This window comes from Lepidochelys kempii, chromosome 9 (assembly GCF_965140265.1).
Source record: "Lepidochelys kempii isolate rLepKem1 chromosome 9, rLepKem1.hap2, whole genome shotgun sequence".
Taxonomy (NCBI): Eukaryota; Metazoa; Chordata; order Testudines; family Cheloniidae; genus Lepidochelys; species Lepidochelys kempii.
Window position 1 is genome coordinate 73476774 of NC_133264.1, and position 26768 is coordinate 73503541.

General features: G+C 39.5%; 1 protein-coding gene across 7 annotated transcripts in view; it reads left to right on the forward strand.

Moving 5' to 3' along the window:
- Positions 1 to 6008: 6008 nt before the first annotated feature.
- The window catches only part of CHM (CHM Rab escort protein), a 147495-nt gene continuing 126735 nt past the window's right edge, over positions 6009 to 26768 (forward strand). For 5 of the 7 annotated variants that reach the window (XM_073360879.1, XM_073360881.1, XM_073360884.1 and 2 more), the window contains exon 1: positions 6009 to 6083. In XM_073360879.1, coding sequence (XP_073216980.1) covers positions 6035 to 6083 — 49 coding nt within the window. In that variant the 5' untranslated portion in view covers positions 6009 to 6034. Of the gene's footprint in view, positions 6084 to 6238; positions 6536 to 26768 lie in introns of those variants that run through there. The other 2 variants (XM_073360882.1, XM_073360880.1) reach the window with 2 other exon arrangements.

Below are 26768 nucleotides of genomic sequence, written 5' to 3' on the forward strand. Positions count from 1 at the left end.
CTGGTTGGGTTATTATTACTTATTATTTAAGGTGTTAAGACTTGAATATATTCACACACACATTTGAATAACATTAAGAATTTAGCTTAAACATTCACTAAGCAATAAACGCATAGTAAAAAATGAAACTCTGTCTAAATGTTATCCTTTTGTACTTAGGGTAGGTATTCCTAGCTCTTTTTAGTCTCGCTTAAATTACTAAGGCTGGGGTTTTCAAAATTGCTCATCTTTCGTTTAGGCACCATAATAAATACTAGATTTTCAAAAGAGTCCAGCAAATTTGATACCAATCTCTTTTGAAAATCTGGCCAAAAGTGTTACAATAGGATTTGCTGGATGTTGAGCTCTTTTGAAAATCTGGTTCCAATTGTGGGTGCTGAGCATTTGAAGATCTGGCCCTTAGGCCCAGATCCACAAAGGTACGTAGGTGCTTAAGACTTGGGTTTAGGTGCCTAAGTCCCATTCTCCACTGCGATCCACAAAACTGCTGCTGAATGTTGTAAGTGCCTAACTGCCAGAGAGAGAGAGAGAGAGAGAGAGGGAGAGACTCTGTAGTCCAGGTGTTAGACACCTTCCCCCAGGAGGTGGAAGACCCTAAGTCCAGTACCCCTGTTCCAATCTCTCTTTCTTTATTTATGCACAGTAGAACAAGTTCAACAGCAGTTGTTGAGAGAATATCCCATAGCTCAGTGGTTAGAGCCCGGTCCTGAGAAAGGGGAGACCGCTGTTTAAATTCTTTCTCCTGCACTGGAAGAGAGAGGGGAATTGAACCTGGATCACCTACATCCCAGGCAAGTGCGATAACCATTAGGCTAAAAGTTATAAGATGGCCACCACCATAACCACCGATTAGTCCGCCAGCCATTTTGTGTGGCACAACTCAGGCACCTAACTCATTCCTGTCGGAAGTGGCTTAGATGCCTAAGTTGCCTGACTTCAGGCACTGGGTTCCTATTCGTGCATCACTCAGGAAAGACAGATGCCTCTTTGCAGCCTGGATAGGACTATCTCTGAGAGAGGGGCTGGGCCTGTCATCTGCATCTCCTATTGGCTAGCTTAGGTGGCTCGCCGCCTAGCATATTGGCTTTTGTGGATTGCATTCGTAGCTGCCCATCTCTCTGAGTTCATTGTATAGATTCCTTGCTTGCTTTATGGATCATTCACAGTGTTGTTCCTGTGATTTTCCAAGACACATAAAAATTAGGCACTTAGCATGGCAACTCCTAAGTCTCTTTGGGGATCCCACCTTAATCACTATAGCTGTATCTACTTAAGGTTTTTGTTTATATCTCCTGTCATTCCTGGTGCATCACCCTGAAGTAGCAACAGTGGGACCCTGATAGTACACTGGCCACATTTTCTTTTGTTTCACCACTCTTTTACCTATATCTCCCTTGAAAAGGACGGAGGAAACGAAATGATTGCTAAGAGTCTGTTAAGATTTTCAGGGAAGAGATGATGACAGAAAGAAAGGAGTGAATGCTAGCTAAAGGGGTTAAGGAAACTAAGAAGGGATTTTTAAATATAACAGTGAGCAAAGTAATACCAGTAATGGAAGTAATGTTGGCTTGTTAATAAATGTGGAAAGGAATTAAATTAATTATTAAAAATGGTTGAGAGTCTAAGCTCCCTTTTAAAATCTATCTTCAACAAGCAAAATAAATGAAATAATTGTGGACAATTAAAATTAAGATAGACTTTATAAAATACATTTTGTCATTAATAAAATAATGAAATAAATATCATGAGAAAAATCATTAAATATTGCAAATGGCAAGATATGTTGAGTAAGAGTATCATAATTTAGCCCTAAACTTTATAGTATAAGAAATGGACAGTATTAGTTTTAAAGAACACCTCTCACCAAACAAATTTGACAACCTTTTTGACAGAATTTCTAAATTAGAGGATAAGATAAAGTTGCACCATAGAAATAGCATATTTGTAATTTAACTAAGCATTCAGCAGAGTGGTCCATGAAATCTTATTCTCTGCATTAAATAAAATCAGCTGGATATGAACATTGTCACATAGATTTGAAACTGGCCAAAGGATCATAAACAAATGTGTAAAAGTTATAATATATGACAAATGCAAAGTATTAAATTGGGGAGAGGTGAGTTAGAAAGAATTGAATGATATTCTGCTAGTCAAATTGTATTAACAGAATATGTAATTCAATGAATTTTGACTTTTTTTTAAGCATTCACAGATCGTAGGCCTGGCTTGATGTAAGTAATGTGACATAAGTAACTTGCCAATTTCATAGTGGGCATGATTGGGAAAGTGAATGGAAGGTTAAGTTGTCATAACAAGCAGTCTTCCGGAATCAAGATGGCTAGCTAAGATCAGCAGGAACATCCTGGTATTAGTAAACAAACCTAAATGTAAATTAGAGGTCAGATTATGCATGAACAGCACTTGGACAGAGCACACTTTACAGGGCTAAGTTCCTACAAAGTAACCAAGCCATGCCAAAATATATAATAAAACGTATAATAAGTGTAATGTAATGTGTAAATGTATATAAAGGAAGAGGTTTTCTGTGTAACTTTGGATGTGTGGTATGCCCTGACCTGACCAACTCAGCATGGCTTTGCTATATGCCAAATAAATGTAAGTGGGGGAATAGTCCTGCTATTGTGGAGAACTTTCCTGGCTTCTGCACTACCCCTGTGAAGTGGGCTAGCGAAAGGATCTGAGTCGTCGCTCCCACTTCCTTTACCCAGTGGCCTCCCTGCCCTTGAGGACTCCCCTTCCACTCTCCTTCTGGCAGTCCTTGTAACCCCAACAAGGCTGGGCCCAGGATTCCTGGGGGGGGGCTCGACACCCAATCCTGCTGTGGTCACCTAGGACAGGGGCTCGGGTGTCCCCACTCCGGGGTACTTTCTCTGCACGGGGCGCTTCTCTGACCCACTGACCATTACGTACAAGTTAAAGCAAATGCAAGTTATTTAATCAACAATTAATTTTAAAAAGAATAAGGAAAAATGGGAAAGGTTAAAGGAAACACATCAACCCGCTCTGTGGCAGGGAACATCACAAACAGTGTCTCTGGAACGTCAGGGCAGTTCACAGTCTGTTCCTTGTAAGTCCCAGGCCTTCTTCTCAGGCCCTGGCTGTGCTGTAAGGATGCTGTGGGTTGGACACTTGCTCTGGTGGTGGCCACAAGACTCTAAGTGGTAGGACCCTTCTTCCCAGTGTCGCCCCCACCCTGTTGGGGTTACGATCCAAGCCTGGCCTGCAGAGCCTCTTGGCTGAGGCATCTCCCTGTGCTGGGCCCGCTGCCCAGGGTCCCCCTCGCTCTCCCCAGCTGCTCACCGCACGCAGCTCCAGACTGCTGCAGCCCCAGCTCCACCACTCTGTCTCAGCACTGCTGCTGCTGCTGCTCTGCCTCCAGCTCCCTGGGCTGCTTCTTTGGCCCCTCTGGCTCTGGTTGCTACAGCTCTGCTCCCAGCGCAGGTCTGCTCTGCAGGCTGCTCTGTGACTCTGCTCTCAGCACTGACCTGCTTCCTGGGCTGCTTTTCTGGCTCTGGTTGCTGCAGCTCTCCTCTCAGGGCAAGTCTGCTCTCTCTGGGCTGTGCCTCTGGCTTTGGGGCTGCAACTCTGCTCCCAGGACAGGGTCTGCTCTCTCTGGATCTGGCACAGCTCTGCTCCCCAGCTCAGTTTGGGTCCCTGCTTTCTCCTTAGCTCACCCCACTCTGTCTGACCTAGCAATTCCAGCTCACATGGAAGATGGGACCTCCCTGGCCTCCTGACTCCCTGATTAGCCAGCTCACCCTGTCATTCAGGCTGACCTGGAGCATTGGCCTCTCCCCATTGTTCCTGGGGGCTGTAAGTCTCAGGGTCTTGATTCCCCATCGATCCTTCCCCCTTTTTAGTACTGGGAGCTAGCAACTAAAACACCCCCACTGAATGTTCGTAAGGGGGGAACAGTCCCCTTACATAAAGATACCTGGATGATGAAATCTGGAGTCAAACTGAGTTTTTGGGAAGCTGAGTGGAAAGAGTTCTCAGAGGGAATCCCAACACAGACTAGTCCCATTATTTGCAAATTGATTTGGTATCACAAACAAACAAACTTCAGTCTATAGAGTTTTTGTGAATTATCCAGTGCGGTTATTTAATACTCAGACTTTGGAATTGGTCACCCAAGTATTTTAATTTGTAAAATACATTAATTGTATTTAGAATATGTGTTTGCAAGTAAATACATGGATTTAATTTTGAATTTGTGTATATTATTGATTCATACTGACCATTTTCAGAAGTTCATAAATGTATGAATACTAAAGGGCTTGAGTACACTCAAATTGATCTGAAGCCATAGGATTCACAAAATATTCATATATTTTTCCATTATTGAACTAGCTCTAGGGATCAGTGATTTGTCCAATTTATGCAGTATCTTTGTAAGTGATCTAGCAAAGGCATTAAACAGCACACCAATGACTTTTGCGACTGATACTAAATTAGGCGGAGATGCAAAAACCAGTGAGGAAAAAGAAATAATACAAATGGACCTACCTAAAGAGACAATATTGGAAGAAAATAATGAATTGAGATACATCTTGGAAAAATAATCCAAAGCACATAAAGAGGAAGAAAGCTAGAAAACAGTAATGCTGAAAGAGAGTCTCTATAGGAGTGACATTGGACAACAAATTAGGCCTCAAATTACGAACAAGATGGCAGCAAAAAAGGCTGATCCAGTTTTGGGTTGCATATGCATAAGTATAAAATCATGAAGTGAGGAAGTAAGGGTTTTTCTCTGTAATACTGCATTCAGTCCTGGGCACCTCATTACCAGAAAGATATTGCCAATTTGGAGAAAATTCACAAAAGAATAATAATTGTTGTGGAGCTAGAGGAATCATCCTACAAGGAAAGACCAAAATGCTTAAATATGGCTAAGCCATGTGAAAGAATGGAAGAATGATGATAATGAACAAAGATTTAAGATATTGAAGTAACATACAACTAAATGAAATGGTTTCAGAGTAGCAGCCGTGTTAGTCTGTATTTGCAAAAAGAAAAGGAGTACCTGTGGCACCTTAGAGACTAACCAATTTATTTGAGCATAAGCTTTCGTGAGCTACAGCCCACTTCATCGGATGCATTCAGTGGAAAATACAGTGGGGAGATTCTGTATACGAATCTCCCCACTGTATTTTCCACTGAATGCATCCGATGAAGTGAGCTGTAGCTCACGAAAGCTTATGCTCAAATAAATTGGTTAGTCTCTAAAGTGCCACAGGTACTCCTTTTCTTTTTAAATGAAATGGGATGATTTAAATGCAGGCAGAATATTCCACGGGATAGATCGTACTGTCTGTGACTGTATGACTTGGGTGGTTTCCGGAGTCACTGTAGATCAGGAGCCACCCTGAGGAATTTAGGGTGGACAGAGGAGACTAGCTATTTTCAGAGAGAGAATTTTCGAGCTTTTTTACTTCCCACGGTAGATTGTTTTTCTTTCCCCCCAGGAAGGACAGAACTGTGGAGGGAAGTGTCTGAGTGAAAGCAGCAGCGAGGGGACGGTTACACTAAGGATAGTGCGGCAAATCTTGACTCCTAATAAGAGCCACACAGACCCTGGCTTTTTGGTGACCGCCTCTGAAAGACGCAGGCGGCGACACACCCGTCTTCCGGATTATGAGGCGTGTAGGTGGGTTTCGAACGGCGCTGCGGGACCCGCCCTGGCCCCCAGCCATGCTATAGGCCTATCAGGGTACAGTAGGTGCAGGAGGAGCATGAGGCTAAGTGCCCTGGGCACACCGCAGGCAGAGCTCTGTCCCCCGGTGTCTCCGCTGCCCTGCTTTGTCCAGCAGCTGCACATCCGCGAGCCAGGAGCCCGAACGTTAAATCGCCAGCGTCCCTTTAAGGGAAGCCTCGCTCCCGCGAGAACTACACTCCCCATAATGCAAAGCGCACGAAGCCGTAGCGGCGGCCGCAGCAGCTTCCGCCAGCAGTCCGCCTTGAATTGCGGGCTTATTTCCGCCAGCGTAGGTCACGTGATCGATCCCCTTCCAAGATGGCGGACAATCTGCCCTCGGAGTTTGATGTGGTGGTGATAGGAACTGGTATGAGAGTCGCACCCTCGGGTCGGATCTGGGCTGTGGCTTTGGCCTGTAGCGCTCTGGGACGCGGGGGCAGAGCTGTGTGGGCGGGGCAGTAGAGGTGGGGGCTAGGCAGGGGGTCGGAAGGGCTGTGTGGAGCTGCAGGGGCGAGGTGGCGCCGGGGAGGCGGGAGCTGTGCGTGGAGGCTCGGGGGACTGAGGCCGGTGGTAGGAGACAGAAGTTGTGCCGGCACGGTCGGAGGAGTTGAGGCTACGGGGGAGGGAGGACTGGGTGCCAGGTCTGTACTTATGGGGTGGGAATCAGAGCAACGAGGCTGAAGTAGGGGGGTTGAGCAGGTGGCTGGAGAGGATCATGGAGCAAGGTGAGAATTAGACACTGTAGTGCTGGGACCAAGGACTGGTGCTGCTGCTAAGGAACAGAGATCAAGGGAATGAGGCTGTGGACATGTTGCTGAGGTAAGGATGGGACTGCGATTTTAACAAGAAGGTGGAGAAGGAAGTGGACTGTGGATCTGAGGCATGGGTTGGAGCCAGCGACCGGGAATCAAAAGGCATGAATTGTGCCTAGGAAGAGGGGAGCTAAAGTCTTGGTGTTAGGGCCAGGTATTCCTTTGGTATCTATAGCCTTTATAGACTCTCATACTCCTGTGACCAGACCTATATGAAGTGGTGTTCCTCCTGGTTGAGTTAAAATATTATCCTTAAGCTTTTAAAAAATTAATCTTAGGTGACAGGATCTTCTTAGGTAGTGTATGTGGTAGATATTGACAATCTCTCTAAATTTCACTCACATAAACAAGAGTTGATGTTTTAGTTGGAGGCCATTTATGGTAGTTTTAAAATATCTGATTGAAACACAGCAAATTATTTACCAGGAAAACAAACTTAAAATTTTCTCCTTTTGTATTCATTTTGAAGAGGATTTTCTGCCCAAATAACTGAACTGAGAGCAGGCAGGTGTGTTTAAATATTTGTTGTTTCATAGAACTCCATGCTAATTTTGGCCTAGCTGAAACAGCTCTTATTATAGAAAACCTTGAACTATTGTGGTGGTTCCTGTATCTTGTACAAAACTAAGATTATTCCCATCCCATATATCCTCTTTACTTGAGAGTCACCAGCTTTTGAGCCCAATCATGCAATCAAGTCTGGCTGGGTGGATCCAGGCACCTTGGTGGAGCTTCTTGGGGTCTGCTCTGACCCCAGTTCTTCAATCAGAACTCTCTATCTCTGTAATTTTTCTCTCTCTTTTGATGTAAGCAATCATGTTTGTGTTTTTTTTTATCGGGGAGGAGTGATTTAAATCGGAGCAACAACTGATTTTTTGAACAGTTATTTAAAGGAGCCAACAGGAACCATTGATTTAAATAAATTTTTAATAAAGTTTTGCATTTGTACTTAAAATTGACTCTCCTAGGTCGGTAAGCATTAAAACATGTTGATTTGCAGCTAAATATGGACTTTATACTAAACTTGGTGCCTCTTTTTGCTAAACAGGAGGATACACTATATCTATGCATATTTATTAACCAAGTACATAGCTTGACTTACATCTATTCAGATTCATATTTTTTACATTTCTTATGTTACTGGTGAATGATCTTTTCTTATTTACTAGAAGATTAATTTTTTACTTTAAATTTGTCATGTTCTTGTTTGGATTGAAATTCAAATTCAATTAACAGCATTTAAAAAAACTAACTTAAATGCTTTGGATAAGTTTAAAAAAAGTTTTATTAAACAGTTTTAATACACAAAATATGTTTTATCTAAACTATTTAACTGTAGTTAGTGAATTGAACTGATAGTGACCAGAAACTGTGCCTTTCAGGATTTTAGAACTAGAAAAACTCATCTTTTCGCATCTAGTTTTTATTCATAGATTGGAAGAGAACAAGCTCTACTGCTTTTTCAACTTACAGTGGTTTCTTAACTTTAAATGAATTAATGATTGAACTGAACTAGTTGAATAAACTGAAATGAGGAAAATATTTTCTGCACACGCAGAAGAGGCTATTGCTATCAAACTGGTTTAGTTATTTAACAAATTCTGGTTCCAAGTGCTTAGCTAGTGACTTCCACCAGTTCAGGATTTGACTTTCTTTAAAACTTTGCAGCAAACACATACTCCTTAGTATTATTTTTATTTAATTTACATTATTTTAATAGACCATAATAAATTTAGGCCTTAACATACGCTGTCAATTTCCAATTTAATTTTAAATGTTTTATTTTTTAAAAATAAGCCTCTATTTAATTTAAATTAAAAAAATCAGATTTTTTTTAAAACAATTTTTTCTATCCATTCTGTTTTTATTAAATTCTTGTGTGCCATTCAAATTAACTTGCAGTCTTCTGAACCTTTAAACTGGGGGTATGAGAGAATCAGAGATTTGTATTGATAGACATATCTAAATGGCATATTCTGGGAATACTTTCTCTTTAAAAGGTTTAGTTGAAAAAACACATTCCTGTAGTGTGTGCATTATTCAAAAGATTTCTTAGTTAATATAGGGGCTAGCAAAAAATAGTAAAAGCTGGCTATTTTTCCATTTGAGAACATAACTGCTATTATAGGTACCAAATCAAGATCCTTGGGTGAACCAAGAGACGCCTATGGGCTATTCGTGTAGATCAGTAGCAGGATTGAGGCCCTAATGAAGAAACTGTAATAGTTTCCCTGGCCATTCAATTCTTGGTTGTCAGATAGTGTGAAGAAGAATGAGAGGGAGTGGTAGTCAGGCTATATCAAAATTCCATCTTGTTAAAATTTAGTGATTAAAAAGCAGCCAAGCCTCAGTTTCACTTTACACACTTCTTTACATATAGTGAAAAAGCTTAATCTTATTAATTGCATATCTGTGACGTATAAACAATTAAAAAAACAAAACATAACAAAAAAACCCTTTCTGAAAGTCAAATCAGTGTTTGACCAAGCTAACCCATCTTGCCTCTCGGATTACCAGAGTACTGAGGGTGGTATAAGAAACTAAATAGGACAGAGTATAAACCTATGATGGAGTTTTATTGCTTTTCATGGTCACATAAAATACATAGAAAGCAATTGCCTCACTGTTTCAGATCAATTGTCTGTCTACGACAATGTCCTGTTTCCAGTGGTGGCCAGTACTTGATGCTTCTGATGAAAGGTGCAAAAATACCTTATAATTGCCAACTATGGAATAATCTTCCCATAGGGAAAGACTTCCTGACTCTAGTAAGTTATTGGCTGATTTATACTCTGAAGCCTAAGGGTTTCTCTTATTTTTCTTACTCTGTTGTGACTAACTTACAGATACCCAATGTGCATGAATACAGCCAGTTGGATGCTATTTGCTTTAGGTATCTCTCTCACCCTTAGGTTAGGCACATGCAAGTGTATGTGCACTATTGACTTTAAAAATCTCATAGTATAAATATAATATTTTAAAAAGAAATACATAGACTAAATGTCTGCCTAAATGATGTAGGTAGAAAAAAAAATGGTATAGTAATAGTAATAATAAATTAAATTTGTCATTGTCTATAGGTTCATAGTAAATAAAATTACACGCATAATCAATATTCCTGTATGTATTCATTTTCCAAATATTTTCCCATTCATCTCATGTTGCTTCAGAATTTCCAGTTTGTTAGGGAAATATGCAGAGGTGAATTTACTTTCTGAAGAAAGTGTTGCTGACAGGTTTTAACCTATCAACTCTTCTTAGTTAGGTTACAAGTAACAAGTTCTTTCCTCTGTCTGAGCAAAGGCCAGAAAAATGCAAGAAGTCTAGAATGTTGTATAGCTCTGAAAAATGCTTTCTAAAGCTTGGCATTGAAGGGGAAGTCTGTTTTTTCTGTTCTCAGACCCCAGAAGAGCAGAGTTACGACTTCAGGGAGCGGCTAGCTCCTGCCCATAAATCACAAGTTCCAGACAGCCCTTCTGCAGTTTCCTCCACATCATCATGATGATCTCCCAAGCTTCATGTCATTTTCTCATGTGACTCTGTGATGTTTCAGATAACTCAGGTTTCAGTAATTAAAATCAAGTATGGCTGCTCACCATCACGTTCTCATGTTTAACATAAAATCCCAGTACACAGATACAAGTATAAACCTTATGATTGACTTGCTGTACATGGCAAATAATTTGTTTTACAATTTGCCATGTCTAGACTGAAATATTAAGGTGTCTCGATTTCTTTCACTTGTGGTTGTACAAGGGAGATTATTTTTAATGCTGGAAATTATTAAAAGATGAAGACTGCCTGAGGACAGTGTAGCTACAGTTTTGCTATATTACTGGGTAAATAGGGATTTTTTATCTTTGTAATACCTTGATGTTGTGAAGGTTAAGCTTTGTGAATTAGGAATTGACGTGCTCTAAGACAAAGGCTATGCCCTTTGGAATGGTTAGTCCTTGCTGCATGGAAGCTTTTACCTGTAATTAGTGATATAATAGATCTGCCATTAAGGAGGAGTTACACTCTGTTCATCTTCTAAACTGAGGGTTTATGCTGGATCTTATCTATTTCAATTTATAAAAGAGCCTTAGCCATAGGCATTTATACAAAAATTAAAATAACAATCAAAATACAGAAGTTTAGATATTATGTAGGAATAGAATTTCATGGGCTTTTCAAAGCAAATCAAGGTCATCTTATTTGCCTGTATATTTCTAGTGCCCAAAGACTCGAAGTAGGGTTAGGGCCATAGCGTACTAGGCACCCTACAAACACTCAGAGACTCAGTCCCTATCCTGAATAGTTTATAGTCTAGCAAACATGGAGATAGGGGAAGATAAGGGGACTGAGATAAATTACTTAGATTAGCTCTGTAAAACTTATTTTTATTTCCAATAAAATATTTAAGTAGTTCAGAACCATAATCTATCCCTAAGTGCCCCCTCACCATACTTGTTAGTTGGCCGACTGCTTGAAGAAATGGGGGTTTGAAGAGGGGTTAGAAGGAGAAAGAGTATATGCATGAGGGTGGACTGAAGAATGTACAGGTTTCAGAGTAACAGCCGTGTTAGTCTGTATTCGCAAAAAGAAAAGGAGGACTTGTGGCACCTTAGAGACTAACCAATTTATTAGAGCATAAGCTTTCGTGAGCTACAGCTCACTTCTCACAGTGGCATTTAGTGAGAGGCAGACAAAATGGGTGCTGGAGGCAGGCATCTTTCATGCTGGGGCAAACAGTAAGAAACAAGAGGTTAGTAGGAAGGGGCAGAGTTGTGAAGGGCCTTGAAGAGATGTGCAGTTTGTTGTGGTGGAAAGCAGGGAGTCAGTGGAAGGATTCAGTGAGGTGAGCCTTATGGCAGGGCAAAAGACAAGGAAGATATTAGCAGCTGCATTTTGTATGGCTTGGAGGGGGTGTGTTTTATTTTAGTTACCTTTTCCTTGTACTTTAGAAGCAATCAGATATTGCACATTGTATTTTAATTAGCTAAACACATTCATATTGGAAGACAGACCTATTTTTAACAGGGTAATAAGACACCTGGAAAAACTGACAAGAAATGTGGTGGATTCTCCATCACTTAATCTTTAAATCAAAAGTAAAAGTCTTTCTAAAAAAGATACACTGGTTCAGTGGTTTCTACCTTTTTTCATTTGCAGACCCCTCAAAAATTTCATATGGAGGTGCGGACATCTTTGGAAATCTTAGACATAGTCTGTGGACTCCCAGGAGTCCCTGGTTGAAAACCACTGCTGTAATTCAATCACAAGTTACTGGACTTGATGCACAAATTTCAGGGTGAAATTCTATGGCCAGTATTATGTAGGAAACCAGATTAGATAAAAAAATCCCTATTAACCTTGCAGCATATGAATCTACAAATCTTTGCAATAGCAGTATGACTAAACATTATCAAACCAAAATGCTCTTGTTCAAAAGATACAAAAGAGAGAGGCTGTTGTGGGTAGTCAGTTTTAGTATATTGCCTCAGTTCTGGGTTTCTCTGCTTTTTGGTGTTGACTTAATGTTAACTTTTTAATGTGTAGCCATTGGTATTTCATTGTCAAACATGATTTTTGTAAAACATTAAAATATTTATGCTGACTTTTTAATGCATATTAGTAATTAAGACCTTTTACCCTTGCATGGTCTCTTCCTGTTTTTGATTATATAATTTGTGCATCCGGTAATTTTAGTGATTCAATTAAGTGGTGACATTAGATTTGAATTTGTTCTTATTTCAGGTTCATTTAACTGTTTTCCCTACGGTGAACTTAATTAAAATGGAACCTTAAGCTAAATTCTGGTCATCAGTTCTCCATCTAATACTTCACTTCTTTTCTTCCTCCTCCTCATAGCTTCTGAATTAATACCGTGATACTCATAAATAAAGAGAAATGTTGTTGCATTTACTGAAGGAACTGGCTTCCCTGATCACCAGTTAAATAGAGCGGGGGTTTTGTCCTGATACAATGGAAAGATAATTTCATTTTTTTAAAGGAAATTATATACCGGTAATAAATTAGCTGTGTAGTATAAGAATGTATGCTCTATTTTTGGCTGTATTGTAGGTCTAAATCAGCAACAAAACTTTCATGATCATAGTGAAAGTAAACTTAATCCCCCTTTCCTTAGAACAACAGATATAATAGAATACAAAACTGCTAACCGCATCTTGAATTTCCCAGGTTTGAAATTAAGATATGATAAGCAAGCTTGTCCTGCTATAGCAACATCTTTTTTGAGAGTTCTGTTTTTTTAGTCATAACATTTCAGAAGTCAGGCTTTTTAACATCCTATCAGAGCCTCTCATATATCATTATATTTTGAATACAGTATATAGTTTTATTTTGGTTAAAATATCTAGTAATTGAAAAACCTGATTTGTTTAACAGATATAATACATGTCATTAATTCCATAAGCCATCACTGCCAATTTGGTCAGTCTTTGCTTTTTAAAAAAATGTATTTTAAATGAACGAGTAGGAATTCCTAATCTGTCTGAGAAAAGTAATATCCAATTTCAGAGGACCTGATCTTGCAAACACTTTACTCACTTGAGTAATACATTGAAGGCCATGGGATTATCCATTGAGTAAATTTATTCACATTAATATGTGTTTTCAGGATCAGTCTTTGAATTAAGACACATTAAAATACTGGTTATACTTATTAGACTTGGGGGAGGACATTATGAGCTCTTAGATAAAATTGCAGCTTTTCAGAAAAAGGTTGTTTACTTGATTTACATGGTAGAATGGCACTGTCAAGTATTCAGGCTCATACACTTCTTTTCAAATGGTGATTAAAAAGAGAAAATCATAGACAAACCAATTTAATAACTTTGAAGTCACGGTAGAAACCATTCTGAGTTAAGACTGATGCTATCTCTAATGTAGTGCCTTTATATTGTAACAGCACAGGTTAAGGATGCCGTGTCCGCCCTAAATTGAATTGCCTTGTTCGGTTGGAATATACTGTAATATTAACATTGCTTAAACTTGTCTGATATTGTAGAAGGCCTGTGTTAGCTTCTATTTAAGCTGTAAAATAAAGGATGTTGTTCTCTAAAAGGTGGTTGTATTCACATGTTTTGTCTGCTAGTAATTCTAATTTTTTTAAAAAAGTTTATTCTTTATAAAAGCAGTCACAGTAAATTTTCTAGTTCTATGCAATTTTCTTTCCATTCTGGTCTTCACTGGTTATAAATAACACATGAAATGACTTTCAAGGTAGAAAGCAGGAATCCATTTTGAAATATTCTATAAAATAAAGAGTGATTTATGGTTTCATATGATTTTGGCTGAAAGCACTCGGGCTTTGCCAGGTCATCAAAGTCCTGTCAGGGGAATCTATTATTTATTGTTCGATATGCTGGGAGTGGTGTAAGTACTTTATTTTATGTTTATCTTATGTAAGTATAGTGTTAGAAAAAATCAATTCCAGATACTAATACAGTTTTTAAGATATATCCTGGAAAACTAACCTAAAAATTATAGATGTGAATTATGAAGCAGAACATTAGCGATTCTGATCTAAAAGAGAATTTTGAAAAATGAATAATTCCTAATGTTGCTGCAAGATATTTTTGGATGTACCTCAGGAATTTTTCTCTTTTGCTTTCTCTGGTTATATTTTGGTTACTCTCCTTTTCATAAATAAGCAGTCTCATTTTACACAAATATTTAGGCACATGATAGGGAAAAGCTGGACAGGGTTAGTTTGTTATAAGACCATATGATATTCCTGTGAGCTTCTGAAATATTATGTATGTTTCATGATGACATCTTTGTAAATAAATGTAACTAAAGATATTTGTTTACTCTCATAGGCTAGCAGAGTGGCATTGACTTGTAGGATTAATGTTTATAAATGAGGGAACAGAGCTACATTTTTTGTGAATGGGTAATCCCCTATCCTTTTAAGTATCAAGTGAGCAAAGCTGATTTTCACTGCCACACCTAAAGTTTTTGGTATCCCTTTTCTTTGCCTTCTCCGTGACTTTTTCACCTGATTGCCTTGGAGGTGTCATTCTTTCTGCCTTTCAAGTGTTTTCTCTGCTTGGAGTAAGTGCTTGTCCTTACTGATTTAATTCCTGTTTAGTTTGGACGTCAAATCGAAAAGCTGCTCAGACAATGCAACTGCTATTGAAACCTTTTCAGAGTCCTTTTAAAACTGACAGGATTCTGCTCCAGATGTCTTTAGCACAAGACACCATCACAGGTATTCTGCACTGCTCCTTCTACTTGCCTCATGTAAAGTATGAGTGTTTTGCAATTCTGTGAACCCTTCACTTCTCAGATCATCTTGCTTAGGATCCTGATGCTACCAATACTGAAGTGGGGTAAAAATAAAGGCTCTAGTAATCTGCAACCCTGCTTCCAGCCCCATGGAATGTGGTTGGTAGACTACCACACATCAGAGATTCTCAGACACCAGAGCAAAGTTCTGTGCTGAGTATTTTGAATGGATTGGTTATTCTGTTGAGAAGACCTCCCCTCTCGAGGTCAAACGTTAGATCTCCTGTCCAGCATAATGGGGAGCCTGTCAGGTTTTATTTAAACTCCTGTTTGCCTTTATTTTGAAATCGCTTTGAGCATTATGAGAAAAATCCCAGTGTAGAGTATTGGGAGACACCTATCTGGTCATCTGAGTATGTCTAATCTGAAAGATATGTCTCTGTAGTTTTTGTGTAGAAAATTTGATTCCAATAGGAAGAGGATTTAAAGTTTGAAACAGGACAGATTACCAAGAACTTGTCCGCTTTAAAGTCACTGATGCATTGCCTGTGCCTAAAAATGTGGCAGTGTTGTGTAATTAAGTCCTTTTTTGTGAATTATATAAAGATGTCTATATTAGCGGCAGGATGAACACATAACTTCATTAATAGTGGAGGATTAGACCACCTTTCTGCAAGGAAACAAGAAAAAGGAGGGAGAGAGGTCTTGGAAGACTCAGATATCAGTCAAACAGAACCAGCTGCATCTTTTTGTTCTCCTAAACTGTCTTTGTGGATTTTGTCCAGTATGACTTTTCTTTTCATATCTTGGGAAATGTTGGTTTAATATTGTTTGTATTTGTTTTTATTATGCTTTATATAGAATCCCTACAAATCCAGTGTTCCCAGGACATTTTTGTCCTTAATCAAACCCCTCCGGTCCTTGGTGTATAAATAGTACTGTTAATCTCTTGTAGTTGTAAGTACTCAGAGAACTGGCCATTCAAGACAATTTCAGCATCATTAATCTATGTGATATCAAATTGTTTATGCAAAAGTTTTTAGTATAGTTAAAACTGTATATATTGATAGTTTTCTGTGTGTGGGGCATGTGTATATGTCATAGTGGCTCATCTCCCCGACTTCTTTGAAATTATAATATGCTCTGGTGAGTTATTTGGATAAAACCTAATAATGTAAATCACAGGAGAAATAATTTTGGAACTACACAAAAGACCGAAAAGTTGTATGCAGAGACGACATGTTAAAATGTTATGAATTGCTAGTGAGTTTTTAAAAAGTGGTACTGCTAAGAGAATAAGTATTTATTCAGCAATAGAATTAAATCATACTTAAGAAGAAATCATTAAAATAAAATTAAGTTATGAGTAGTATTTTAGTGGAACTGAACCATGCTTGTTGGGTAAAGGGTAAATGGGCCCAGAGACTCTTCTAAAAGAGGAGTGGAATGGACAAATATGCTTATTATGATCACTGTAAAATAAGTTTTTATGATACTGCTTGAGGGAGAACCTTGCATAATACTTGATCATGATTTCAGTCATCAGTCTGACACTTGATTTTTGTTTTTTGTTTTTTGTTTGAAAGCTGATATATGTATATTTCTGAATACTTGGACTGTTTCTCACTTCAGTTTTAAAGTTTAATAGATCAGACATTGGGAACAAAAGAGCAAATTACTGAAGCTGTGGAGTTTTCCCTCATGTTACCCTGCCAGGTTATCTGATCTATGAACTGAAGTTGGGTGTGAGGCTGTTCTACCCTGCATGTGTATTCATCTTAGTCACTTTCAAACAAAACCTCTGTCTGTATATTTTTCCCTCTGATGTTCCTGATTGATAGTTCCATGACATTAAGAACATAAAAATGTCCCTACTGGGTCAGACCAAAGGTCCATCTAGTCCAGTATCCTGTCTTCCGACAGTGGCCAGTGCCAGGTGCCCCAGAGGGAGTGAACCTAACAGGGAATCAAGTGATCCATCCCCTGTCACTCATTTCCAGCTTCTGGCAAACAGAGGCTAGGGACACCACCTCTGCCCGTCCTGGCTAATAGCCATTGATGGACCTGTCCTCCATGAATTTATCTAGTTCTCTTTTGAACCCTGTTATGATCTTGGCCTTCATAACATCCTCTGGCAAGGAGTTCCACAGGTTGACTATACACTGTGTGGAGAAATACTTCCTTTTATTTGTTTTAAACCTGCTGCCAATTAATTTCATTTGGTGACCCCTAGTTCTTGTGTTATGAGAAGGAGTACACAACACTTATCTACTTTCTCTACACCAGTCATGATTTTATAGACCTCCATCATTATCCCCCCTCAGTCGCCTCTTTTCCAAGCTGAAAAGTCCCAGTGTTATTAATCTCTCCTCATATGGAAGCCGTTCCATGCCCCTAATAATTTTTGTTGTCCTTTTCTGAACCTTTTCCAATTCCAAACTATCTTTTTTGCAATGGGGCAACCACATCTGCATGCAGTATTCAAGGTGTGGGAGTACCATGGATTTATATAGAGGCAACATGATATTTTCTGTCCTATTATCTATCCCTTTCTTAATGATTCCCAACATTCCGTTCGCTTTTTTGACTGCCGCTGCACATTGAGTGGATGTTTTCAGAGAACTATCCACAATGGCTCCAAGATCTTTCTTGAATGGTAACAGCTAATTTAGACCCCCATCATTTTATATGTATAGTTGGGATTGTGCTTCAATGTGCATTTCTTTGCATTTATCAACATTAAATTTCATCTGCCATTTTGTTGTCCGGTCACCCAGTTTTGAGAGATCGTTTTGTAGCTTTTCTTAGTCTGCCTGGGTCTTAACTATCTTTAGTAATTTTATATCATCTGCAATTTTGCCACCTCACTGTTTACCCTTTTCCAGATCATTTATGAATAGGACTGGTCCCAGAACAGACCCCTGGGGAACACCACTATTTACCTCTCCCCATTCTGAAAACTGACCATTTATACCTACCCTTTGTTTTCTGTCTTTTAATCAGTTACCAATTCATGAGAACACCTTCCCTCTTTTCTGGTGGCAGCTTACTTTGCGTAAGAGCCTTTGGTGAGGCTGATTGATTCTGTTTAATCAGGTAAAAAGCTAAAAAGGCATGTGGTGCTGCTTCTTCCTTTGAACAATCAGAACATCTTGTTTAAATTCAAGAATAGTCTTTCCTTTCTAAATACTACATTCAATTACTCAGTTTGCGGCTGCTGTAGCACCAGAAATATCTTGCTTTAGTGTTCTGTAGCACCACCTACCACCAAAAAACCCCAAACAAACAAAAAACCCAAACCTTTTTGCTACTTTATATCCGGGATCGGAAACCTTTAGGACCGTTAGGGAAATCTGCTGGTGGGCCAGTAAGGTTTATTTACCTGCAGCATCGGCAGGTTCAGCTGATCATAGCTCCCACAGGCTGCGGTTTGCCGTTCCAGGCCAATGGGGGCTGCGGGAAGCAGTGTGGGCTGAGGGATGTGCTGGCCGCCGCTTTCCGCAGCCCCCGTTGGCCTGGATCAGCGAACAGCAGCCAGTTGGAGCCGCGATTGGCTGAACCTGCGGACGCTGCGGGTAAATAAACTGCCCCGGCCCGCCAGCGGATTTCCCTGAAGGGCTGCATGCCAAAGGTTGCCGATCCCTGCTTTATATATATTTTTGGTAAAATCCACAAGCTAGTTACACTTTGAATCTAGGCATTCATGCATTGCTTGTCACCACAATACATGAATGCCTTACAAGTTCTAACTATTGCAGGGATCTTGCTATTAGGACTATCCAGTGAACTCCCCCAGAATTAGCAGTTACTGTGTTTAAATACAAGTAAAACTTACTACAGTGGGTCAGCTGTGTGATTACAGAAGACTGCTGTATTGAAAGTGCCTGCTTGCTTCCTGCATTCCTTTGCTCAATGGTTCCCTCCAACACTTTTTTTATTAAGTGCCTCTCATGGCTTGTTTAATAGATATATTTAACTGAATTAAATGTTTTAAACCTTTTGCTACAAAAGTCCTATGTAATTTGCCACAAGAATATTAGTTGTACAGTGGAAAGATCCAATTTCCATTGAGTAATTCAGGAACGAAGACACTTCCTACAAACAGTTGCAGCTGTATGTTATATAAGCTGCTTGGATCAGGAAACTTGTCCATCGTAATTACTGGAAAGAGCCTTGCACATGTGGGGCATTGCGTAATAATAAATAGTTGCTAATCAAACAGTGAAGTGGAAAAGCTAAAAGTAAATTTTGGATTATATTAAGGTCAATTATATATTTTTGCTGTAGAATTATTTTTAGGGCTGTCAGGTGACTAAAATAATTAATCTCGACTAATTGGGCTGTTAAACAATAGAATACCATTTATTTAAATATTTTTGGATGTTTCCTCATTTTCAAATATATTGATTTCAATTACAACACAATACAAAATGTACAGTGCTCGTTTTATATTTTTTTATTATAAATATTTGTACTGTAAAAAACACAAGAAATATTTTTCAATTCCCCCAATACAAGTACTGTAGTGTAATCTCTTTATCATGAAATTTGAACCTACAAATGTAGAATTATGTGTAAAAAAACAAACTGCCCTCAAAAACAAAACAGTGTAAAACTTTAGAGCCAACAAGTCCACTGTGTCCTACTTCTTGTTCAGCCAGTTGCTCAGACAAACAAGTTTGTTTACATTTGCAGGAGATAATTCTGCTTGGTTCTTGTTTACAGTGTCACCTGAAAGTGAGAATAGGCATTCACATGGCACTGTCGTAGCCAGCATTGCAAGATATTTACATGCCAGATGTGCTAAAGATTCATATGTCCTTTATGCTTCAGCCACCATTCCAGAGGACACGTGTCCATGCTGATGATGGGTTCTGCTCGATAATGATCCAAAACAGTGCGGACCTTGCATGTTCATTTTCATCATCTGAGTCAGATGCCACCGGCGCAAGGTTGATTTTCTTTTTTGATGGTTCGGGTTCTGTAGCTTCCACATTGGAGTGTTGCTCTTTTAAGACCTCTGAAAGCATGCTCCACACCTAGTCCCTCTGAGATTTTGGAAGGCACTTCAGATTCTTAAACCTTGGGTCGAGTGCTGTATCTGTCATGAGAAATCTCCCATTGGTACCATTTTTGGGTTTTGTCAAATCTGCAGTGAAAGAGTTCTTAAAACAAACATGTGCTGGGTCATCCTCCGAGACTGCCATAACATGAAATATATAGCAGAATGGAGGTAAAACAGAGCAGGAGGCATACAATTCTCCCTCAAGGATTTCAATCACAAATTTAATTAATACTGTTTTTTTAACATGCGTCGTCAGCATGGAAGCATGTTCTCTGGAATGGTGGCTGAAGCATGAAGGGGCGTACGAATGTAAATACTTTGCAATGCTGGCTACAAAAGTGCCATGTTGAACACCTGTTCTCACTTTCTGGTGACATAAATAAGAAGCAGGCAGCATTATTTCCCGTAAATGTAAACAGACTTGTTTGTCTTAGTGGCTTGCTGAATAAGAAGTAGGACTGAGTGGATTTGTAGGCTTTGAAGTTTTACACTGTTTTGTTTTTGAGTGCAGTTATGTATTCAAAAAGAAATCTATTTGTAAGTTGCACTTTCACGATGAAGATTGCACTACAGTACTTGTATGAGGTGAACTGAGAAATAAGATTTTTTTATAATTTTTACAGTGCAAATTTGTAATAAAAATATAAAGTGAGCACTGTACACTTTGTATTCTGTGTTGTAATTAAAATTGATATATTTGAAACTGTAGAAAATATCCACAATATTTAATACATTTCAATTGGTATTCTATTGTTTAACAGTCTGATTAAAACTGATTAATTGCGATTAATTTTATTTAATCACGTGACTTAACTGCAGTTGACAGCCCTAATTTTTCCCCTCTTTGAAGCACTAGATTTTGACTGGCCAGCTTTGAAAATTGACCTGTGAGAGCTCGCTGAATTGAAATTTAGTCATACCTAACTTTTATTTCTTCATGTAAGTGGAACTACAGTTGATATTGGCACCTTAATGACCATGCCATATTTAATACATAATTTTGAGGCAATCTAGTAACATAATACCTGTATATTTGTTGTATTTTTACTTTACCATTAATGAAGTTTAGGCTGATTCTTTCAGGAAAAGTTTCCAAAACACTTACAATAAATCTGAATCCCTGCTTGCAGGTGATTGGTTAGTCTGCTTCTGCCTCCAATCTAGGCAGGCTGGGTGTGGCCATACCTTTGAAGACTCAGCAAGATGAATCAGTGTCCAGGAGCTGCAGGAGGCTTTACCAGTCCTCCTGCTCAGAGCAAAAGAAAACAAAACCGAAAAGAGATTCTTCTTCTTAGTATTTGGCTTAATGGATAACAAGCATTACTAGCAGTTGTCAGAAAAGCACACACCTGTCTGGGCTGGCCCAAACCCACTTGCCCGTTGGTCAGCCATGCCATGGCATCTGGACTAACTTGCTCAATTGCTGCAACTTGGCCATGTCCCATCATTTTCTCTCTCTGCTCCAAACAATCCGCTTTGGAAGGATGTAAGTAGGAGCAAGAAGGGCATAAGGTCCACAATTTATTTCAGACTATTTTGCGCCTATCCTCTTTGACAAGGTCTGAGTCAGCCCTTATGTAACCCTGCTTTGTGCCCTGTACAAACACAGAACAAGGACAGTCCCTGCTCCAAAAGAGTTTATAATCTAAATCAGTCTTCCTGTGGTTGGAATGAAAGTCAAAGTTGCTCTGAAGTAAGGAAGTATTACTTCTGAGGGAATTCTGCACCTAAAAATTATGTGCACAATTTTTTAAAAATTCTACAAATTTTGTCAATAAATAAATGTGGCTCCAGCATGGCAGTGGGGAGCACAGGCCACTGGCTGCATTGAGCTGGGAGATCACCCTGAAGTCCCCACTTCCCCCGAACTGCCCCTGACACACTGCAAGGACTGGGCCTGCCCTAGAAATACCCTGGGGCCCTCCCGCTTCATGCCAGGTGCATCAAGTTTGGATGGGCAGGCTCAGCCCAGCAGGATCCAGGTGTGGGGTGAGAGGTTTCTGTGTGGGGCAATCTGGGTGCGGATAGCTCAGTGAGAGATCTGGATGCACAGATGCTCGTTGGTGGGGTTCCGGGTGCTGGGGCACGGCAATGGGACTCGGGATCCAGGTGAAGGTGGTGGAGGTCTGGGTCCGGGGAGATGGGGCTTGGTGTGGGAGGGTCTGGGTGTGGGGGACTTAGTGGGGCTTGATGGGGTGAGGGTCCAGGTGCAGCTGGTTGGGGGATCAGTGGTGTGGGGGGCTTGTCAGAGGGGTCCAGGTGTAGGTGGCTATGACTTGTCAGAGTGAGAGTTCAATGGGCCTGCTTAACAGGGAAGCCCAGTTGCTGCTGAGGGGATGCTGCATTCTTGGCTCCCGCTCCCCCCTGTGATTCCCCTGTCCCCTTTTACTCTCCATTTCCACCACTCCCACATTCCCCTCCCCTTGCCCTATTCCACTCCCCTTACCAAGGGCCACCGCGGGTACTCACTGTTGTACAGAAAAAAGGAGGGCTCCCTGCACACAGAAGGGGAACACGACTGGCACTAGGACCAGGAGACGGTATTTAGCCACAAAGTCAGCAGAGCAGAGATGCAGCCTCCTGGGCAGCTCTGCTTGCAGAATGACGGGGCAGTGGCATGTAACCCTGTGTGCCCCCCAGGCCTTGCCCCCAAAGAACTGCACCATGGTTGCCCCCTGCTGCCCTCCCCACTGCCCCCCCATAAGTGGCTTCCCTTTGCTTCTCTGCTGTTTTCTGCAGGGAAACACAGGAAATCTGTGGGAGGTTGGAGGGGTGGAGGCTGTTTTCTGCGGGTGTGCAGTCCTGCAGAATCCCCCCAGGAATAAAGTGTTTATATGAATTTCTTCTATTCAGTAATGTGTAGATTAAAGTTTAAAAGAATTAGCTTGCTGAAGCAACTTTGGAAGTGCCTTGAACTGTCTGGATCTTCTTTGATATGGCTGCTCTCCGCCTGCTGTGATTGACACGTTTGGTTCTGCCTCCAAGGCGCTGCAAGCTGGGGAAAAACTTGCTGTAATGGATCTGCAAACTTTTCTCCTATAATAAAGAAAATGGTCATCTTAACTTATGTGAAAATTTCTTATTTTCACTATTTTTAATTCTAGAATTTCATTGCAGAATAGTTTACAAGGAAGCAATGCTTTTTACTTAAATTTGAAGTGGAAAGGTATAAATGGCCCTGAAAAGTAGGCAGATTTCAAATTTTAAAATCTGTAGATCTGAAATGTAGTATTAAAGATTAAATTGAAAAGCTTGTTAAAAATACATTAAATAGTATATTACCAAATCATTAACAGAGTTTGTGTAAGACTTAAGTTTTATAGGTAAATACATTTTAAAAAGCTGAAAATAATTTCCTCAGAGTTCAAGGTTGTTTCCTTTGCAACTGTTTATTCATTTAATTATTTTTTTGTGTGTGGCCAGTACCGACATTTAGGTATATGACAAACAAAAACAATATATCATTGTTTCATGCATTAGACAGTACAAATAACCATTCCACTTTTATGTGTAGCCCCAGTGCAGTACAACTAAAATCTCAGTGAGACAAATACTTCACAGTTAAACAAATGCTTGATCAAACAGATGTGTTGTGTGCTGTACTCAAAGTAAACCTCTATTTCTGTCTTAACAACAGAAGGTGCAAGTTCCACAGCTAGAGACACTCCATCAAAAATTAACTTAGTGATTCTCAAGAGGGGAGATCTAGGGACTCTTGGGAGTATGGGAAGTATCTCAGCTGATCTCCCTGTCACATGGATCCTGATCCCAAGCCCATTGAAGTCAACTGGAATCTTTTTATTAGCTTCAACAGGATTTGGATGAGGCCAATGATGCGCACAGAAATTGGAGAGAATACTTCTAAAACCTAAAGCGCTGCATGGGGAGTAATCCTAACCTCTGAGATCTTGCTAAATATACATTTAATAATCTACCAATGCTATTTTCAAATATTTCATAGTGAAGAAAAAGATACATCATGAGCTATCTTTTCTGTTGTGTCCATTTGTATATAGAAGTGTCATCTTTGACAAAATCCACCATTTCATAAGGAGAGAATTTTAAAAAGAGCTAAGCAATCAATATTTAACAGAATATGTCTTAATTCTTTTTTCATGTGGGTTTGCATCCCTTGTAACTTGATCTTTTCCACAACTGTCCACAGGCAACTACTCTTGCCCAGAAATTATCTACTTATAGCACTTTGTCTCTTGAAGCAAAACATGAAGCCGTGTGCTGACCTCATCTTCTGTCACTACTAGTATGTAGCAATAGGTGGATTGGATGCTTAACTGCAGCACCCTGGAATAGCTGATAGAGAGAAGTTTTTGAGACTATATCTAGGTCGGACAGTGTTAAATGCAGTAACAGGACAGTAGATGATTTATGAGATACACTTTGGCTATCCATAAATTGCACAGCTGGCATGGAAAAGTTACATAAATTGTTTAGTTAACTGGAAACCAAAGAGAAAAGACACTTAAATGATGTAAAATGGACAAAAGAAGTAGGAAAAATTTTTTAATCTACACGTGTGTTACTAATTAGGAATAAAATATACTTACTACTACCAATTATTTAAAACAGCATATTTGTCAGTTATGTCGTTCAAGTTTGTCAGTGTGTTTAAAACAGTTTAAACACATGATGTGACATAGTCATGTAATTTAAGGTGTTAAGTACTTGAATTGGAATCCTAAATTGTTTATGAAAGTAGCCATGATAACTGATACTTAGGAGGCTTGGATCCTGGCATCTTTAGGGTATATTACCGTAATTAGATTTTCTTACAGAACAAACACTCCTGCCATACCTCCTCAAATTATAATCTTGTCAAATCTTGAAAACTCTTCAGGCTTAGTGGGTAGTAGGATGGGAAATTTCACTCTTTTAGATTTATGCTTGGTTCATGATTCTTTAGATGGTACTTCTTCTTTTGATTAAACACTGAAGAGGTTCCCCTGGTATTGCATTAGGTGCACTGTTTCTGGAGGTGTAGCATCTTTCGGATAAGATGTAAAATCAAGGTCTTGACCACTTGTAATTATGAAAAAACCCTGTGCATTTTGCTCAAGATCAATTTAGGACAGCTGTTCTAGCCAAATTTCATGTGGGTAATTACATTCTGTCTATCAAAAACTAGCCCTGCATTTTCAATTGAATACAGTAGTCATCTGCTGTGCTAAATAGTTACCTAGTATTGCTGTTACTTTCATCCTTAGAGGCTGCTGCACTTCAGTGGTGACCCGGCATGTTTATAGTTTGTAAAATGGTTTTTGGATGTTTGGGGTGTTTGTGTAAGGTAATAAACATAAAATAAGATTATTAGATTGCAAATGTTGGTTTTGAAATCTTTGTATGTATTGCTTTAAGATTTAGAGGCTTCTGAAACTGGTGGTGGGGCCAAATGGCACAAACTAGAGGTGTTGTCTGTTGAAATAAGATATTCTGGTACATTGCATGGTATATCAGTGAAAAAGAGCTGGAAGTCTATGCGTAATATGATTCATAAATGAACATCAATTGGCTCAATGTGCACATAGAAATGGAACATTTCTTGAAAGTTTGAAACACTGCTACAGGGAAGCGCAGTGCCTATTTGAAGTGCCCTTTGCCCTATGGAATTGTCTAGCAAACAGAATGAACTTTCCCAGAATGGATGCAATTGTTCTTTTTTTTTTTTAAGATAAAAGCCATGTATAGCATGGTATTTCGTCGTAGTAAAGTAGTCAGTGACACAGCAAAGTTGCACTGAATCTTCATAACTTTTTGTATTTTGCTAGTTGAGATGACCATTTTCACGATCCCTCAAAGTGGTAGGTCTTAAAAATGAAAGTTGCAAGAAAATCTGAAATTTTACCTTAGTGCATATGATGATTTGAAATAGAATAGCCCATGGGTGATGCTGATTCCTGAATAAGGAAGACACTCATATTTTGTTGACATTGTACAAAAGTCATTAATTTGATCATCTTTAAGGCTTGGTGTAGGCATTTGTTTGCAACTGAGTATTTTAAAAGTTACAGGCAGCATACTGTTTAGTACTTAACTGTACTGGACAAAGGAAACTTTTCAAGGAAAATGAAGCGGTTTGAAAGGTAAGTATTTTTCTATTTAGGTTGGCTAAATATTTTGTCATGCTTTTTCTCTCTGCTTTTTTTTTGTAATCTGATTTTTGTAATTTTATGTGAATAAAGTGGATGATAATGCTAATTTAATTCTGGGGGGAAAGGGGGAGGAATTTTTAACTGCCCTAGAGAACCTGAGCTGGGTAGAAGAGTTGTTCCGATCAAAGTCTTAGGACCCAGGGGAAAGGAAGCAATTGAGTTTGCATTCTAAATCCAGCAGTTTTTATTCTGGCAAATAATTTGTTGACTTTAATGTGAACGAGCCCTAAATAAGAACGTGAGGCCATGGCTACACTTTGGGGAGTATAGTGGCATAGCTATGACACCACCCCATAATGTGGATGCAGCCTGCAGTGACGAAAGAGGTTTTTCCATTGGTGTAGGAGCACCACCTTCCTGAGCGAAAGTAGCTAGGTCAACGGAAGCATTCTCCTGTTGATTTAGCTGCTTCTATATTGAGGGTTAGGTTGGCATAGCCATGGTGTTTGAGTGTAGATTTTAAGTGTGGACTTTCTTGAGTTCAAGACATTAGAATATGGCATTTGATGTCTGGATCCTCCTGGTGTTATCTAGTCTTGGGTTCTAGGGTTAACCAGGACTAGGCAAAACATTTTTAAACATACTTAATATTTTAGCATTTTTTTAATTAGTACAAGTCTTCAGTTTTTCCTAGGGTTTGAGCTAAACAAATGATCACTTGATAGTCTGAGACCTAGTCTATACTACAGAGTTAAGTCGACAAACTGCCTTACGTCTACCTAACTGTGTAAGCGTCTTCGCTCTACAGGGAGTCCCCGGTATACATCTCCCCC